The 17,630-nt window shown below is 41.5% G+C and overlaps 1 protein-coding gene across 5 annotated transcripts; it reads right to left on the bottom strand.

Annotated features, from left to right (window-relative positions):
- Nucleotides 1-385: 385 nt before the first annotated feature.
- trip10a (thyroid hormone receptor interactor 10a) lies at nt 386-17,336 on the bottom strand. Of its 5 annotated transcripts, XM_061065823.1 has the most exons (16): nt 17,014-17,336; nt 11,076-11,191; nt 10,489-10,545; nt 10,004-10,151; nt 8,790-8,852; nt 8,384-8,488; nt 8,134-8,262; nt 7,131-7,277; nt 6,848-7,036; nt 3,842-4,006; nt 3,563-3,586; nt 2,835-2,944; nt 2,475-2,607; nt 2,004-2,095; nt 1,773-1,906; nt 386-1,440 (listed from the first exon to the last, which is right to left on the bottom strand). In XM_061065823.1, exons 1-16 carry the CDS (start codon nt 17,035-17,037, stop codon nt 1,289-1,291), a joined length of 1,788 nt encoding a protein of 595 aa, XP_060921806.1. In that variant the 5' UTR covers nt 17,038-17,336; the 3' UTR covers nt 386-1,288. The 5 variants fall into 5 exon arrangements, with proteins under 5 accessions (XP_060921806.1, XP_060921808.1, XP_060921810.1 ...); XM_061065825.1 differs by lacking the exon at nt 3,842-4,006; XM_061065827.1 differs by lacking the exon at nt 11,076-11,191.
- Between the last annotated feature and the right edge of the window lie 294 nt (nt 17,337-17,630).

The following is a 17,630-nucleotide window of genomic DNA, read 5'->3' as shown; positions in this document are numbered from 1 at the left end:
TAAAAAATATTTGCATGCAAAAATGGTATATACAAAATGCTCTTAACCAGAAAGGCACCAACGACACATTGCTCCATAACAACATGAAAAAACAGGATGTGGATCAGCTTGAGAAGGTGTGAAGTAAGCCCAAAAGTAAACTGCATTAGTAACATAATCAGAGTGTAGTTTGTCTCTCACAATGTAACAATCTTTGTTTGAATGGTTAAAGAGCTGATAAGACAATAGTGGTGATGTGATAACTAAAAAATATATTATTTATTACATAAATACAATAGTATTAAAGGTAACACGTTTAATGTTTGCATTATTTACTCCCTTTCGTGGCTAGGCTGTCCACTATGTGTGCAAGGGTAAAAAGAGCAACGCGAGAACATCCTTAACATAAAGTACAACTTCTCTCAAACTCAAAACTTTTATTTATAAAACATACACATTTGTAATAAATTATTCTTAGTCCAATATTCAGGTTGTTACAATGAGAAAACTACGGTTAAATCCTTGTTACTGCTGCAGTTGAAAACATGAACTGAACTTCCTCTGTGATTGTCTGAACACTGGAGTGTTTGTACTGCTGTGTGCATGAAGAGACGTCTCCACCTAAACTTCACTCATCCCAGGGGACACTCAAGATTTTAAGTCCAACAATGGGCAACGTGAGGGTTTAGTAAATATTCCCAAGTGCCAGTAAAACCAGAAAGTGGCATGCTTGGGACAAATGAGAACTGCAGGTCATTAATTGAAGGTTCAGTCATGTTGTAGGTCAGAGCAGGTCAGGTTTGTTTAGCTGAGGAGAGGTAACTTCCACAGAGGTGATATGAACACTCAGTGTAAAGATGTAAGCAGCACTCATCTTCCTCCTTCCTTCTCCTGAACCTCCACTTCTTTGTCTCATCTCCAGGAAGTAATGCCTTATTAGGCTGTGGAGCAAGCACTCGTACAGTGATGGTGCCTAAAGTCCATGCAACACTTTTAACCAAAAACCAAAAGATATTGAGACAATGGGTTAAAAAGTAAAATAACTTTGTGCTTTAAGGTGGCTCATGTATCTAGGTTAACAATTATGTAATGTCAGACATAAGGAACACACTGTGAGCACCATTCCACCGCCCACCTGGGGGTGCTGCTCTCAAAAAACTGAAGCACCTTATTTGGGTCCCCTTCTGGATACACTAGTGGTCCCAGCCCATAGTGCTGTGGCCTCTCTCTTATGATTGGTCCCATTGGAAGAAGTGCATCCAGTTAGACGAGGTGATCATTTCTTCTCTTCTTGCTTCTCACATGCGTGTCATTCAGTAAGGTTGATGGTGACATAAGATGTAGGTATGTAGCCTTCATCCCCATTGTTCCTTCTGACCCGGGTCCAGCCATCCCCTTTGTCCTCCTCCACAACGGACAGTACCTCCCCCTCCTGCATACAGATGGTCCCTTCACTGGCACCTGAAAGAAAAAAACATTTGGTACAATATCCCTGTGCCCACACAAAAAGCCTTTTTTGACATGACATTTTCCTCCAAGTGTGGAAAGTCAAAAGGTTCATTTCTTAGAAAACAGCTTCAATGCAAGATTACGCAACGACTCAATAATTTAACATTTTAAAAGTCAAATTCAGATTTCCAGGGGGAGAGCTGTCATGCAGAGGAAAGTGATCTCCTTTATGAAGACATTTGAGAAGTCAGCAATTTTTCACATGTGCCAGTCTGCAGAGTTCACTCGCTCTTCATGAAGAGATGGAAAGGCAAGCAAAAATCGAAAAACAGCCTTTGACATACCGGGGAAGTTGTACATGGCTGTGCATTTCCCAATAGGAGCAGTTAGTTCCTCGTCCTCAAAGTCATCATCGAACTCGGCGTAGATGGCCTGAGAGGGATCAGGAGTGCTTTCATCGGACTGTGCTCCATCAGGGCTGGAGAGTAAAAGAATACATGTGTTTCCAGTTCAGAACAGACCACGCATCGTGTTGCCAAATCACTTCCTTTTATCCAAATTTCCTGTTTACCAACCTGTGCACATCGTGAGCTCCATTGTTGTTGTTGAATGTGTGAGTTTTATATCGTAGTGTTTCCCCTCGACCTCCTGCCTCTGCCAGCCATGTCTTACAAAAAAGGAAGTCGAAGTGAAAAGGGGGAAAAGAAAAACGAATATTATTTATTGTGAGATGATTGAAGACTGATGTGTTATTGTTGGTGCCTAATATCAAACACAATGCCTCAGTGGGTTTAATGCCCCCGCCCCTTGATCTGTGAAGTTCTGAATACTAGGCAGCCTATTATTTATAATATAACAAAGACAACATGACAAATAAATGAGCTTTACAGACCAAAAAGAAATCTGGCTACCTTAATAATACATTTCAGACACCTGACACTCTGATCAATTCATTATAGGTTAGAATAATAAGAAGTCATATAATGTGACAGTTTAGTACTTATGACATCACAAGAACGATTTTAAAAAACAGAGTCTGGGATTACCTCGTACTTGTTGAGCTCTCCTCTGAGCCGCTCTATATTTTGGGATGTCTGGTTGATCTGGGATGCCAGACTCGCTGGGTCTCCCATCTGAGGATTTTTCTCATACACATCTTTCATCTTCCCCAGGGCCTCGCTGAACACGGGAGGGAGAAACAAGGGAGGAAAGGGGAAAGTGACTTTCAGTAGAAATTGGTTCCCTGCAGAGCTCAGGGCTGAGTAAACAATTCAAACACTCACACAGACACCCCAGAGTTATACACACAGTAATGTGCACTGCAGGAGTATTGTATCCACACTTCTAACAGATCTGCCTATTAATACGCAAAAGGTTACCCACAGATACACACTAACTGCACACACCTCTGATCTACTTCCTTTTGCAGTTCTTTGCTGATTTCCTCCCGTCTCTGTTGTAACCTCTTCCGGCGCTGTTCTGGAGGAAGATGGGTGAAGTCCTCTGTCACTGTGGGCTGCAAGAGTTCACAAAAAGGGTGTGTTAACGCTGAGTTTCAGCTCACACATAACCACAGTTACCAGAAACACACACCTCAGGAGGAGCACAGACCCTGCTTTTTGAGTTCAGCTCAAAGGACAATGTTTGACTGACAAGACATTAGTTTCAAATCTCCCAGATACTTTTTTTAGGCTTTAAATTCAGTTAAAAAGTTCATGTCTGACAATGAGCTGAACCCAAATCCACCAAACACCCCAGAAAAACATCCCAGCCCTCTCATATGACTTTATATTTGCAACTTTTTTTGCAACCAATTTTCTAAAAAAAAAAAAAAACCTATCCGATAATGTGAGCCAGGAAAGACCAGACAAATGAGACATTTTGGTAAAGAGATATTCAGTTTCCCCTTGTGCTCCCCAGCGGTCATCCCTTACTCCACCACCAGGTGGCCACCTCTTCAATACAAATCAGGAGTCAGAATGTTTGCCACAAAGCATGAGCCTTGGGATTGTGCACATCCATTTCCTTAAACACAGTTATCCAAATTAGATGAGCGGAAGTTGTACAGAAGGGGTGGCCATTTTTGTTTGTCACGAAACTGAGATGCCCACACCAGCTTTGTTGTGCGTATTACCATGATTCTCTCTGGAGTAAACTTCTGAGGGGAAAAGAAAGAGTTTGTGTAAAGAAACATCTAAATATGGTTCTTCGTCCCCCTAACTGATAACATGTATAAATATCAAGAAAAGCAAGAGAGCCATTGAGATCAATAATATCAATGCTTCGTTATTAATAAGGTTAATGTCCCTTTTCTTTAAAGGAATTCAGTCCTTTAAAGGGGGGGGGGGGGGGGGGGGGGGGGCTGATGTGTGGAGGTCTACTGGAACCCAAACCTTTTCCAAATGTGACTCACCGATCTCCTGAGCGTCCGGAAGGAAGAGATTCTGGGTTTGACTGTCTTATTGATCTCCTTCAAACAGTACGACAGAGGGTCCCGGCCGAACTTGGGGGAAGGGGGTCCGTTAGCGAGCGAGGGGGCAGGGGGTGTGGTGAAAGGTGGGAGCAAAGAGGGAGAGAGCTGGGGTGGGGCGACACCAAAGCACCAGCACCCGAGCATGAGGTATGCAGAGCGGGGGGGGGGGGGCAGAAGGATATAAAAAACAAAAATGGTGGAGACGGGGGAAGACAACAAGGTGAAAAGGGAAAGAAAAAAACACCATCAACACCTGAAAGCACACCACAAAGCCAGGAAGACAACACTGGAGCAAACCCAGCACAGAAAAACCTGAGAGCTTGAATGCACAAACACACTTTGGTTTCTTTAGCGTCCATCAATAAACAGTTATAAATAAACAAACAAACAGAAAGACAGCAGCCCAACACCAGCAGCCAGGTTGAAGGCTGGCAGAGCCTAAAGGTAGGAGCTGGTGAAGCCAACTGGATTAAACCAAGCGTGCTTTAATTGGTCAATCTCTTTGCAAAGTGTAGCAACCTAGCTTTTATAATTTGTGATATTTAACTATAACATTATTATAGGAATATAGTGACAATATAATGAAACTTTAAAACTTAAGTTACGAAACATGAATAAAAACAAGCAGATGAACATTTGAAGCGCTGCCGAAAATATGGCGCTCAACATTTTCTGCGTGCATTAAAGGAGCTACTTGTTGCTTCTGAATGTACAAAATTGCTTTTTAAAGCTCCTGTGAGGAATTTTTGGTTTGTGTTGATTCTTGCACCCCCCTGTGGACATAGCTGGACATGTCTCTCCTGGTCTGGTCCTGTATATGTCCAGCTTTGTGTTTCCTAAATCTCTTTCTCCTTTAAATGAATGTAATTTGTAAATTTCCCCGTTGTGGGATTAATAAAGGATTATTTTATCTTAATTTATTCAGGTCATTATGAAACTTTGCCTTGAAAAATGTACACAAAGGAGTTTTCTTCTGCAGCAACCTGGACAACACTTTATCTGACAAATACCCAGGAACCAGGGTAACAAGCACAATATAGTACCGATCAATCCTCTCTCTATTGTTGTGATTTTGCTTCGGGCAGTCAATACGAGGCATCAGTATTAATTATAGTCCGTTTCAAAACCTGAAACAGTTTCAAAAAACTCTTCACAGGAGCTTTAAAACTTGTTCTCTTCAACAGGTCAAATGTGTCGTATGTAAACAACAACTGATTTCCATTTCTTGTGTATGGGCAGGCTTATGATAAAATATTAGCCTTGTTTAAAGATTGAACAGTTCACACAGTCAACAAAACTATGTAAAGTTTTGTAAGCAACATTCCTGTGCATCGAGAGTGAACATTATCAGAAATATATTTAGCATAAATGACGGGAATGATAGCATTAACTTTGACAACAAAAGCCTAGTTATTAAAAAAACATATTCCTCAAGCTGTATTTGCCAACTGGCTCAGTAGGATCCAACCTATGCTATGCTGAGTGTGACCTATATAGATAAAATACCACGGCATAGAGGGTGCCGTTGTTATAAATAGCCTGCTTGATTACCAGAGTGTCAGACGTGCAGATAGTTGGGGGGTCGTTTAATAAATGCCCTCAATGACCTCTGAAAAAGAGGTTAAGTTGAAAACATGCCTGAAGTGATCTTCATTAACTATCAGTCTTTGTGGGAACATGGGGGGGGGCTCTATTAGCTAAATTACACAGGAGACTGATGTCTTCTAGTCTTCAATAGTGAGGGGTTTAAAACAGCCCTACAACAGGATCCCTTGTGTAAATACTAAGAGCTGGAAGTACAGCACTATCATTATGTGAACATGTACTGGCTGGGTGCTACTTTTCTCAAGAGTTATGGGAACCTAAGTACAGGAGGGCTGCGGAGAACGCAAATGTTTAAGGGGCCAGACATGAACCAAAAGCTCACCCGGGCCACTGAAGCCAGCCTCCTATTCATACTGCTACAGGCCTAATTGGGAGAGCATGACTGATGACACAGAGCAGTGTGCCACACACATTCACAGAACAGGAGGGGTGCACAGCCGAGCACAGCCAGTAAGACATGCAGAGAGAAGAGAGGCGCTGAACAAGGAAACACTGCGAGGGAAGAAAGAAGGGATCATTCAGAGCTGGGGCAGGAGGAGGAGGGGGGGGGGGGGGGGGGCGTTAGCTGCTATGTGGTCAGCTACTCATATCACCAGTTAGTTACATATTGGACCTCAGTGAGATACAATCTGTGATTTAAGATGAAGTGAAGCTTCTTTTGGACCCAAATAACATCGATGTGTGGTTAAACCTGATCCAGTTTGTTACTGATCTGGTAAACCTTGTTGCTTCCTGATTGTTGATACAAAGATGTTATTGTGTTATTGTGATGTGAGACATAATGCCAGTTTCTGGGCAGCATAATGGCAGCAGTGTGTTTGTGGATGCCTGTATAGGAAAATTCAATGTTGTTTGGGCTCTGTGCTGATGAAAGCACAAGCACTGCAGAATGCTGACTGCCAGTTGACCTATTGGAAACCACACTGCAGAAACAGAGTGTGTGTGTGCGTTTGTGTGCATTTGTGTGTGTGTGTGTGTGCGTATGTGTGCATTTGTGTGTGTGTGTGTGTGTGTAGGGGGGTGGGGGGGGGGGGGGGGGGTGGGCAGAGTCATGCAAGGACCTGTTCTAGAAGTGGCGGGGTGCATTTGAGTTCATGTACAATACAATGAGAGAGGTTCATGCACGAGAAGGTTGCATATATGTGTGCGTGTGTGTGTGTGTGTGTGTGTGTGTGAGCTTGAACATTGTCACCTGCTGCCCACCATATTCTCAATCTTGTTGCTGTTACTTATGGAGGGTGTTGCTAGTTACACATTGCCAAACAGTTCCTCTATTTTAGTGTGATGTCATTCATTGAGCTGAATCAGCCTGATGTTCTCTGTCATTGTGTAATTTCCTACCTTACTCCTTTTGCTAAAGAGCCAGAAGTTTTTGCTCTTATTCTTTGACAGAAGCTCCATGGGGCCTTTGGGTGTACCCAAGCTGCTGTCGGATGAGGCTCTGTTGATGCCTTGACTGTAGTCTTCAAACTCTAAATCCCCAGGACGTTCAAATCCGGACTTGTTCTGCTCTATTACAACCATGGAGTCCTGCATCGGAAACAAACATGGATTAGAAACAGTCAATAAATCAAGCGTTGTCACAAAGCCATGCTGCACTTTGAAACCTTTGAGACTGACTTACATTCCTCTCATTAACGTTAGTGCCTGCTTTAGTAATGCCTTCCAGGCACTTGCCAATGATTGGCATCACATGCTTCTCTGTGTCTGAAAACAAGACGTAGCCTTGTGCCAACTTCCGTACTCGCCTCTCATCCAGATCCTGCAACTTCTAGAAATCAGACAACAGCAGCTGTTTAGACACTGCAACTATTAGGGTTGACAAAGTGCAGAACCCACAGCCCACAACATAGCGTGCATCAGCATTTTTAAAGTAGAAGATTTATTTATGAAGACAAAATGTATTAGATCATGCTTTGTCAAAAAAATCTCAAAGCCAGAACTTAAGCCTGTGTAAGAGTTACACTAAATACACAGATTTTAAAAAACCCATTTCCAACCAAGAGGTCCGCTTCGATTGTTACCCTTGGCACCCCAACAGAAGGGTACCAACAAAGTAGGGCTTTAGTCTTTGAACCAAAAAGAGTGCTAATTATAAAAACTTTCTTTTTACAAAACAGGGTAGATTTTGTTTTATCAAAATACCAGTGACTGAATGTAATTCATAAAAAGTGTTTATCATTTGAAACTATTAACAAAAGAAGATGGGGCTGGGCGATTAATCAAGTTTTTTGGCTTCTAATGAAACGATTAACACATGCAGTGTTGAGCTCATTTTGTCCCAAGGCTTTTCATGTGTGGGAAAGTAAAGTGTCTGTTGTTATATTTTGTCTAGAAGAGTACATCACCACGACCTCAAAACATTATTATTATATCATTATTTGTATATATTTCAATTGGTTCCTTTGTTGCTTCTTTTTCAAAATGTTCAGAAGCTTTCAGTTCATTAATTCATGTCATCCAGATGTTGTAAAATCAATCTTGTATCAATTTTAAAATAATGAGTTTTGCCATAATCGAGCAGCCCTACAAGAAGTTGAGCAACATCTTTCCCCACTAATGGCAGTGTTCGATGGATAGTTCATTTAAAAGTCAACTCTAGGTTAATGTTGATCTTTGTCACTTACATTAAAAATGAGTGGCATATCATTAAAATAGAACTGGTTCTGCTCCTTGTTGAACTTCTGAAGCTGAGCAGCGTAGTCGTTCTTACAATCCTCCGCTATGTGTGCTCTCATATGAGCTTGCTGTTTGGCCTGGAGTCCACACAAACAAACACACACACAGGCGACAGGTTAACCAAGTGCATCTGATTCTAACTTTTGATCATGGTGAACAGTCTTTGAGATGCAGATTTTATTTCCCCCCCTCTCTTACTTTTTCAACGTCTGCCTTTGTGGCGTTGATGTCTTGATCAGTCTTCTCTGCGTACAGTGCTGCTCGATCCGCTTCTCTCCATTCCCTCTCAAAGCGCTTTTTACTCTGATGTAGAGAAAACGAGAGGGAACACATTCAGTTCATTCGGTTAAGTGAGGTCATTGCATGAATGCAATCTGAGGAGGTTCTTTCTATTTTGAGTAGTGGTTGGTTGGTTTTTTTCTTTCTAAAGAAACAGATTAGGGAGGTTGGGCATGTCGGGATTGTTACATTACATTTCCAATCATAACTAAATAGCTCTTGATTAATGTCAGGAGTTTATAATAAGAAACTGCTTTCCCCTCTGTCCATCTGGTTTTACTTGAGTTAAATATAGCCACCTGACCAACCACATTCAATGACTTACACTGTCAAGCTGCTTGTAGGTGCTCTCCAGACTCTGCTGGGCCTTCTTGGCCTCCATCAGATACTGTAGACATTCATAAAAATAGACCGAGTGAGAGAGGAGGAGGGGGTCAGATGACAGACAGAGAGAGAGAGAGAGAGAGAGAGAGAGAGACAGCCATGCACAGGGGCAAACACAGAATAAACAAAGACCTCCAAAAGCCACACAACATAACAGACAAAAAAAACAAATATGTGTATCTGTTTGAGACATCACGTCTGCAGTGAGAGTCTGTGCGCGGCTGTAGTGCTCTGTGATCCAGTGGGAGAAAAGCCAATTCATTGGTTCAGACCATACATCCCCCCTGAGACACTAAGTAAGGCTTCCTCTCTTCCACAACAGTGAGAGCTCCACTCCTCCTACAAGTCTCCCTCTCTGTTTCTCACACTCTTTAAAGCATCTTCTCACTTCTGCATGCTCACTCTAAATGGTACTGTCATCCTGCATATTTTCAGTCTGAAGGCATAACAGTATAGAGAACATGAACTCTGCAATGACTGGCCCGTTTACAGACTGGTCAAGAAACTGAATTATTAATGCAGAACTATTTTTATGTAATAATACAAATCATCTTGTTGGTCTTTTTCAAGCAAAAATGCAAAATAAAGAAAAGTTCCAGCTGCCATGACAGATTCGCCATGACAGACACAACATGTTTGTCGTTGCCGTGGAAACACTGGATGTTACGTCAAAGATCGCTGCATAAGGAAGCGTGGACTGCCACTGAAAGCCGACTTACTGTTGCAGTATGTGCTGTGATAAAATCGTCATGTAAATTATACTTGGATACATCGTCGGTAAACATATTCTCTTCCTCAGGTCGGTTAAGCCCGTTCGTCTTGACTAGAGTCAAATAGGAGTTTGTTTTCATCATGGGTTTGGGGGGAGGTAGCAGAGAGAACTCCCATGATTCCCCGCCTTCCTCTACGTCATCTTTTTGTTATTGTTTTGATTGAGAGCCCCCTGGCGGCAGAATTTAAACTGTGCGTTTAAATGAGCCTGAACACAGCGTATTATACGCTTATTTTATTTTGTCAAATTTCATATTCACCTGCTGGCAAAATTTTATGTAACCAAACAAGCTATACTGAATTCATTTGGCATAAATGCAGATGCAAATATGGACTTTAAGCCTGACGCAGTGCAGTCCTGGGTCCACTCCTTTTCAAGCTCACCGTCTTCCTCTCCTGCTTGATGTCCTGCAGGTACTTGGTGAGATCGATGCAAATGTTCATCATCATGTTCTCGGCGATGAGCTCTCGCTGCCCTGCGTAGTCGTTCATCTCGTTCAGGATTTCCAAAAAGGACTGATAGCTTGACAACCTACCATTTAAGAGGAGGAGAGAAGGGAAAGGGTGGAGCGATCAGAGCACAGTGATTGGACCAGTGATAAGACGATGCATACACACACAGGCTCAGCGAGGAGGCAGCAGAGGGCCAAATCATAATAAGAGGCTTGGGATTTCATTTTTTCTGCTTCCTTCGTGGAGCATTTTTAACAGAAGTTGAAAACTACAGCATGAATGACTAAGCGCTTAAAAAAATGGAGACTTATTTGCAGGTTAAGCTGAAATTATTGTGCAGTTCATGTCAATGAAAATAATGAACCACATAAAATGTTACAGTTTTCTTTAGAGGCAGGCTTCACACAGTGGCTCACCTGCACTCTGGTTCATCTTTGCTGCTTCGTTTTAGGTTGTATTTCTTCGAAAGGTTCCTGTGGACAGTAAAAGGGCGTCAAACAAATGGGAAGACAGGCATGCAAAAGGAAAAGATGGATGACAGCTAAAGAAAGCTCACAAAATTAAACCTACTCTCATATGACCACAGATGTTTTATACAATAGGATTCAAAGCAAAAAAACACATTTAAATAGCTGTCCTTCATTCTTTCACTCCGCTTCTGACCACTTCCTGTCTATCATGTGCCAGTCTGCTCCCACTTCCTCTCCTCTCCAGCAAAGCTCAGCAGCTCTGCGCCAGATGTGGGCCCGCAAACTGGGACACAACTGGGAGGGAGAGAGAGAGGGAGAGAGCGAGGGAGAGAGCGAGCGAGCACACCGCAGTGGGAGAATGAGGCCAGTGTTCTTGAGACAAGTTTGATTCAGTCTCAGAGTTGTCATAAGACTCCACAAACATTTCACAAGCAGTCTTCTTAGATGGACACAAACACACAAACACACAAACACACACACACATACGGTTTGAGCAACACACAAGCATTTGAGGCGACGAGAGCTCGGCCTACCTTAGTTGTTTGGCATAGTTTTGCTCAACCTCCGTCCTCTCTTTCACAAATTTCACATACTTCTCCACCAGCTCCAGGCCAGACTGTGAGTGCTTCTCAATGATGTCATATTGATCCTGGAGAAGGAAGCATGAGAGGCAAATAAGGAGAGGATGTTTAGCCAACACTGGGATTCAGAACACGGAGTCACTTCTGGATCATAACTGAGGTGTTCTGGTTGAGTTTGAGGCTATATCTAAATTTATCCTAAAAGAAGGCTCAAAATAAACACATCCATGTTTGTTCGACTGCATGAATGCTCTCCATGTGTGCAAAAAAACATCTTGGCAATGGTGTCATGTTGTTGCAGGGAGAGGACAGTCAAAGGACACAGGGGTCACAGGCAGGAAAACAGGACATGTTTTCTTATTGTCATACTTCTATGTGCATAGAATTAGCTTTACAAGGCCCTGATTAATGTTGATTCTTGACCTATTTATGACATAACTTTTCATTTAGAGACCATTTAGCACAGTGCAGCTAAATATGCTGACTTTCCCTTTCAGTTTTATTCAGTATGAAGGAGGGATTTCACGTTCCTCATTCTTCTTTGTTCCTTATTCTGGAGAGCACTTCCCGACACCTTCAAGCTCGGACAAGCCTGTTAGGAGTGTGAGACGAGATTTAAGCGAATCTTCTCTCGCTCTACAATCAAAACATTTCCCCCTCAGCTTTCTGTACTGCCGTAGCTGCTGCTTTTCAGAAGGGGGGAGGGTTGATGAAAGGGGATTCCTGACAAGTTTGGCCTTGTTCTGATGAACCCTATAGCCTTCAGGTAAAAACAAAAGAGACACAAAATAAACGATGGACAAATGAATGGGACAAAGTTTAGCCTCTGTCTCTGAAACACACTTTGAAGAAAGAAATGCCTGTCAGCCAATAGACAACGTAAGAGGGTTAAATTAGGATTATTACTTACAGAACAGAAGTCATAGTAGTCATTACAGCTAACAGATTTTCCGATGTCCTACGCTGGTTTTCTAAGCAACAAATGTTCCTCATAAATGATTGAACGTCTTGTATTTGAAAGAAGGGTACAGAAAAATCAGACAGTTTCCAGTGGCTGTGGCTACTGCTCAAATGTTGACTTTGTTAAGTGTTTACTGTGACCTTGTTTTTCTTTTGGACAGATTTTTATGCAAGCAAAAGAAGTTTACATCCAGTTAAACCTCCACATGTCAACAGAACAGAAAATGAATGATGGTAAATGGTACATGGAGGTGAGCTTGTATAGCACTTTTCTAGTCTCCTGACCACTCAAAGCACTTTTTACACCACATTCTCACACTGATGGCAGAGGCTGCTGTGTAAAGTGTTCATCAGAAATAACCCATTATCCCATTCAAAACACACTCCACTGACGCAGCAGTGGGAGCAATTGGGGGTTCAGTGTTCTGCTCAAGGCCACTTCACAATGTGATGTGACAGCAGGAGCTGGGGATTGAACCCCTGACCTTCAGGATGAGAGATGACCGACTCTACCAACCGAGCCACAGCCGCCCACTAATTATCAGAATGAAAAACAATCCAGAAACAGATTCAAACTATGTGAAGACATAACATTGAGCTGTAATCTAACTGGGACAGAGTAAGTAGGAATAACTGTGTTGTGTTACAAAGTGTTGGTATAAAGAAGCCTGGCCTATAACATACAGGGCATGGTGGTCCAGGCCTCATCTGCCCTTGTGAAAATCAGAGAAGCTTTTGTACAACTCGCTGCAACATGCCAAGATGTGTCAGATGACGGGTATGAAAGAAGGAAGTTAAGATTTGCAGATTTGTTCCAGATAAACAACAGTTCTGTATTCATGGTCAACTAACCCTTTGCACCCCTGCACACACTAAAGCTGCACACTGCAAACATAATAAAGTGACTAGTTTTGAATTTCTTACTAGGACACTATCAGTTTTTAAAGGTATAATACATGGATTTTCTGGGGAGTTTCATGATACATTTTTCTACAACTGTCCTGCACTTTGACATCTTAAATATATTATATTATTATTCAGAAAATACTCCTGCTGGTGTTGCTGCCTGGTTCCAGTTGTCTTTGTTATTCATTCCATTGCTCAGTGTTATCGCTCAAAAACGGCACTAATTTAATTTTGACTGCTTTTTTTTTATTCTGCTGGGTTTTTTTTTCACTTTATTGTTAAACACTTTGAATTACCCTCCTTTTATAATAAATTATACACAAGTCCAATTATCATTATTTTTTTCATCTTCTTGCATCAAAGGCTGTATTATGCGATGTCGGGGCTTTTTTGTCAGGAATATTGTGAGGAAAATGTGTCACAGTGGGGTGCCAAAAACAGGTTTTCACCCACCAACAATTTTCACACCAGGGAGTAACTACACATTTTAATGGTTGTCCTCCTGTGGCTTCTTTTGACAATAGCATAATGGCTTTTCTAAAATATGTCTCACTCAGGACTATGACTGATGAAGAGAGCAGAATGACTGTCCCAACGTTTTATCCCATAAGAACAAAACAAATGTGTGTTTGTAACCTTATGTGAATCATTCCTATACAGGTTATATACATTTTCTTGGTGTAGGTATAACTTTTAACTGGTTTCATTTTGATCTATGTAGGGCAGACAGCGGGTGTTGTTAGACATAACAAATGTCTACTGTCATGTGTGTCTTACAAGCTGCGACTGGATGCTTTGAATATCCCTCGGGATCATTAAAGTATATCTATCAATCTATCCATCAAACTAGCCCTGAATACATCAGTGTCACCACAACAGTTATCTAATAGAGGAACAAGAACTCTACTGAAAGTTCACAATCACATTATTAAATCACATGTAGTTTACTCAGAATTACATTTCAGAATGTTTCTGAGTTATAGATTTCTTCCTTTTGATAAAAAAAAAGTTGGTAGTATGTTAACTGTAAAGCACAACTGATATGTGATTTTTGGGGCCGATACCAATATCGATGTTTGGGAGAGGAAAAAATCCTATACCGATATATCGGCCGATATCTTACTTAGATCTATGTTTGATCTGTAGATATAGATATCTATATACACTTTTATTGTGTTGATCCCTCAAATGCAGTTATCAAACACTTGTGGAAAAGAATATACAGCATAACGATGAGAAGATGGTCACTCAGCTGGAAAGTAACTGCTCATGACGTGCATCACGTGATAATACTTGTTGTAATCCATATAGCGCACTCTGCTGGTTAAAGAGAACTGCTAGTTTAAAACAATGAATCTCAAATGAAATGCTATTTGATTGGTGAATACATCTAGTATTATCGGCACATATCTGTGATAAAATTAGCCAATACCGATAGTCACTGGATATGCTCAAATCACCCGATATTATCGCCTGGCCGATTAATCCGTCGGGCCCTTCTGCACTCTGAGCATGCAATATCTGCCAATATTAAACATTAGGTTACCTCCTATGCCCTTTTATCAAATAGCAGGAAAGAAAAGTAGAACGTGATGACTTCTGTAATTTAAGTGTGACAGCTATAAAAACAACACCGTGCCCCGCTTAAAGAAATGCCTGCTTTAATAAAAGAATCTAAAAACCAACCATTCAGTGAGCAAGGACACCATGATTGTCTCCTTGAACATCAATGAGTGTCACATTTCAGCTATTAAAAACTATCCAAAGCCACAGTCAAAGTACTATATCACTGTAGGCTGGTTTTGTGCTCAACTTTTGAAATATGTTTTAAAACCACACATCTAAGTTTTATTTTGCTGCAGGTATTATTTGTAAATTTGTTTCCTTTTGTATTCTTATTCATTGAGTAAGATTTGATGAGCCTTTTCTGATATCCTTCTGATACTCCTGCTAACGTTTAAATGCTCAATCAGCTGATTGAACTTGTTTCATTATTACTTCAGCTCTTCTTCCGCTTTATAATAAGTTGAAACATTTTGAGTCACTTTCATTTATTGTAATGCGTTCTTGGGAACACTGAATAGCATCAGTTGCACATCTTCACCTTCCCCCATTTCCACTTATTTGCTGCATGAAGTATTCTAAATTTGCCCTGGTAAAAGTAGAACTAGGAGCACCATACACAATTTTTAATTTGCAAACTTTTACGACACACACTATTGCTTAATAAAATATAGTCCAAAATGGTTTAAATTATCTTAAGATACACTTAATCTTCCCATACTTCCAGTAATACCAGCAAGGAAATGGCAACACAGTGAATGCAACATAACTTCTTAATAAGTCAGCCTGAAAGTCACCGACCTACAAGGCTTGGGTGGATGTTTCACCCCTGAGTCACCCCGTCTTCTAGAAAGAGAGCGGCCCAGCCCTGTTAGACCTGCCCCATTATCAAGTCTGGCTATCACAGCTAATGCCCAGACACTGCCTTCACACTGTGTAAACTTGTGCCTTAAAATAGCCACTGGATTAACGGCAATCAGGGGACAGATGCCACAGAGCTGACTTTGCCTCAGGGATGACTCTCAAGCCAAACATTACCCGAACCAATTATGCCTCCAGGGCTTTGTCTAGCCCAACAAGGGGAGGCTATATAGGTAAACACACAGTACAAAAAAAACGTTTTTCAACAATGCATTCAATAACTCGTATTCCACACTGACAAAAAGGGCTTCTGTGTGGGTATTTAGTTTACAAAACATGATACAACTCTACGTGATGAACAGGAAGGACTACAGAGCAGAGAGCCTCTGATTAATAACGGGGTGCAGTTTTTCCTCTAACTCATCAAAGTAGGGCAAAACTAATTAGGCTGTTGCACCAGCACGTAGGATTGAAGAGGGACACTGGATGAGGCCCAGGGGGAGACTCTGAAATTAGGTCACAACCCTCCTATCCTCACTTTTGCAATGCTCCATTTTACATATCCAGGTTCCCTGCATGGGAATGTGAATGTTTGCAAATGTGTGGCTTCATTGCGACGGTACAGTGTAGTTGCACATGAAGTGTATCAGTCATTGAGTTTATGTGTAACATGGGGACTTTTCAACAGCCTGTACACTAGAGCAACTTGGTTTGTTTTGATAGCATTCCACATCTTATCTGACTTCCAGCTAAAGAAGCTGATTTCAATCACTATATTGATTTATTGGGTCTGCATTGTCCTCATGAATCAATTTAAATCAGTGTCCCTTTAGTGAAGCAATTACTCATGGCACTCAGGTAGACACATGGGTCACTAGATATTCATTGGTGAAGCTTCCTTTCATCGCAAATGACATCATCTGATTTCATCTCTATGGTAGCAAGGAGTGCCAGAGCGTAAACAGTGAAGCATCTCACTGCAGGTACAACCCACTTCAGCACACCTAACACGTTTTTGAAGATGATAGTATCCAGACCAAATAGTATCCTGACATTTTACATTCCAACAACATTCTCATTCATACAGGTCAAATAGTTGCTAGAAATAGACTAAGAGGCTACTTGACAACGTTGCCTCCGATTCTTCTGATTCTAAAAACAATCTGCTCAGGTGATTTAGATCTGGAAGACGTTTTGAATAGCAGTCACTGTTTGCCTCGTGCTCTTCATAAATTCCACAATGTAACGTTACATATTTCCCTCAAAATCCAAGATCCAAACAAAAACAAAAGCATCGGATTAATATGCAATACTAATCCAAGACTCAAACTCCTTCACTCATCTTAAAAGCAACAATGTTGGCATTAAGCTTAAGCTTGCCTTCTCTTTGTTTCAACTTCCAAACGCAAGAAATCTGTCCGAAGTCGGAACCGTGTTCCTGAATGCACCGTCTGGCAGCTCCAGAGTCTTCTGCTCACATTTGTTCTTCAAAAACATGACGTTCACCGTTACCGGACTTTATCTAAGTAATCGCATTATTGCTTTCCCTGACAGTAGTTAGGCTATGACCCCCCGAAAGCGAGCCAGAGGACAAACTCACCCAAAGGTCTGTGCCCCAGTCCATGTTCAGCCTGTTGGCCAAGCTGTGTGACTCCCCCGAATACAAAGAACTTCTCCAAAGTTATCCCAGTAGCAGCTCGGAGGAGGAGGACGGCCCTGCAACCTACAATAATCCCGACGTGATAAATCAGTCGAAACCACTTCGCACTCTGTTTTGGATTTCTTTAACGAATAACATATGCCAGCATCTTAATTCGCTAATTAACTTGGGCTATGAGCCGTTTGTCGAGTTTTTCTAAATATGTTTCATAGCGAAGGAAAGAGGGATAAACTAGCTTTCATATCCGCGTCACTCCCAAATCCTAAATCTTAAAGGGCCAGCGCACACAGCCGCGGGCGGCGCAGGCCACCGCACTGTACCCTATGACTGTACCGCTGCATGTACACACTTGATGTTTAAAATGAAAACTTTAATTCAAAGGGTGTTATAGTGTTGTTCTTTACCTTACATTGAGCAAGACACCGTGCTGAGAGTTGTTTAAACCCCGAATTGATTAATAACAAGCTGAAGATTGACCTGTTTGTTTTTTTTACTAAAACATCTTACATCCTAAACTACTAGGCCTATGACTGATGTCAGTTTAAGCACATCAGTCA

Source organism: Labrus mixtus, chromosome 20 (assembly GCF_963584025.1).
Source record: "Labrus mixtus chromosome 20, fLabMix1.1, whole genome shotgun sequence".
Taxonomy (NCBI): domain Eukaryota; kingdom Metazoa; phylum Chordata; class Actinopteri; order Labriformes; family Labridae; genus Labrus; species Labrus mixtus.
Note: the sequence above shows the minus strand (reverse complement) of the source record. Positions and strands in the feature narration are given on the sequence as shown.

Bases quoted from the DNA above. Each gene is read 5' to 3' on its own strand.
- trip10a (XM_061065823.1), bottom strand. From the start codon at position 17,037: ATGGACTGGGGCACAGACCTTTGG. The intron at 2,608-2,834 runs GTGTGTGCAGTT...TCCCGTGTTCAG, and splicing joins CAAAAGGAAGTAGATCAGAG to CGAGGCCCTGGGGAAGATGA. The intron at 1,441-1,772 runs GTATGTCAAAGG...TTTTTCTTTCAG, and splicing joins AGCCATGTACAACTTCCCCG to GTGCCAGTGAAGGGACCATC.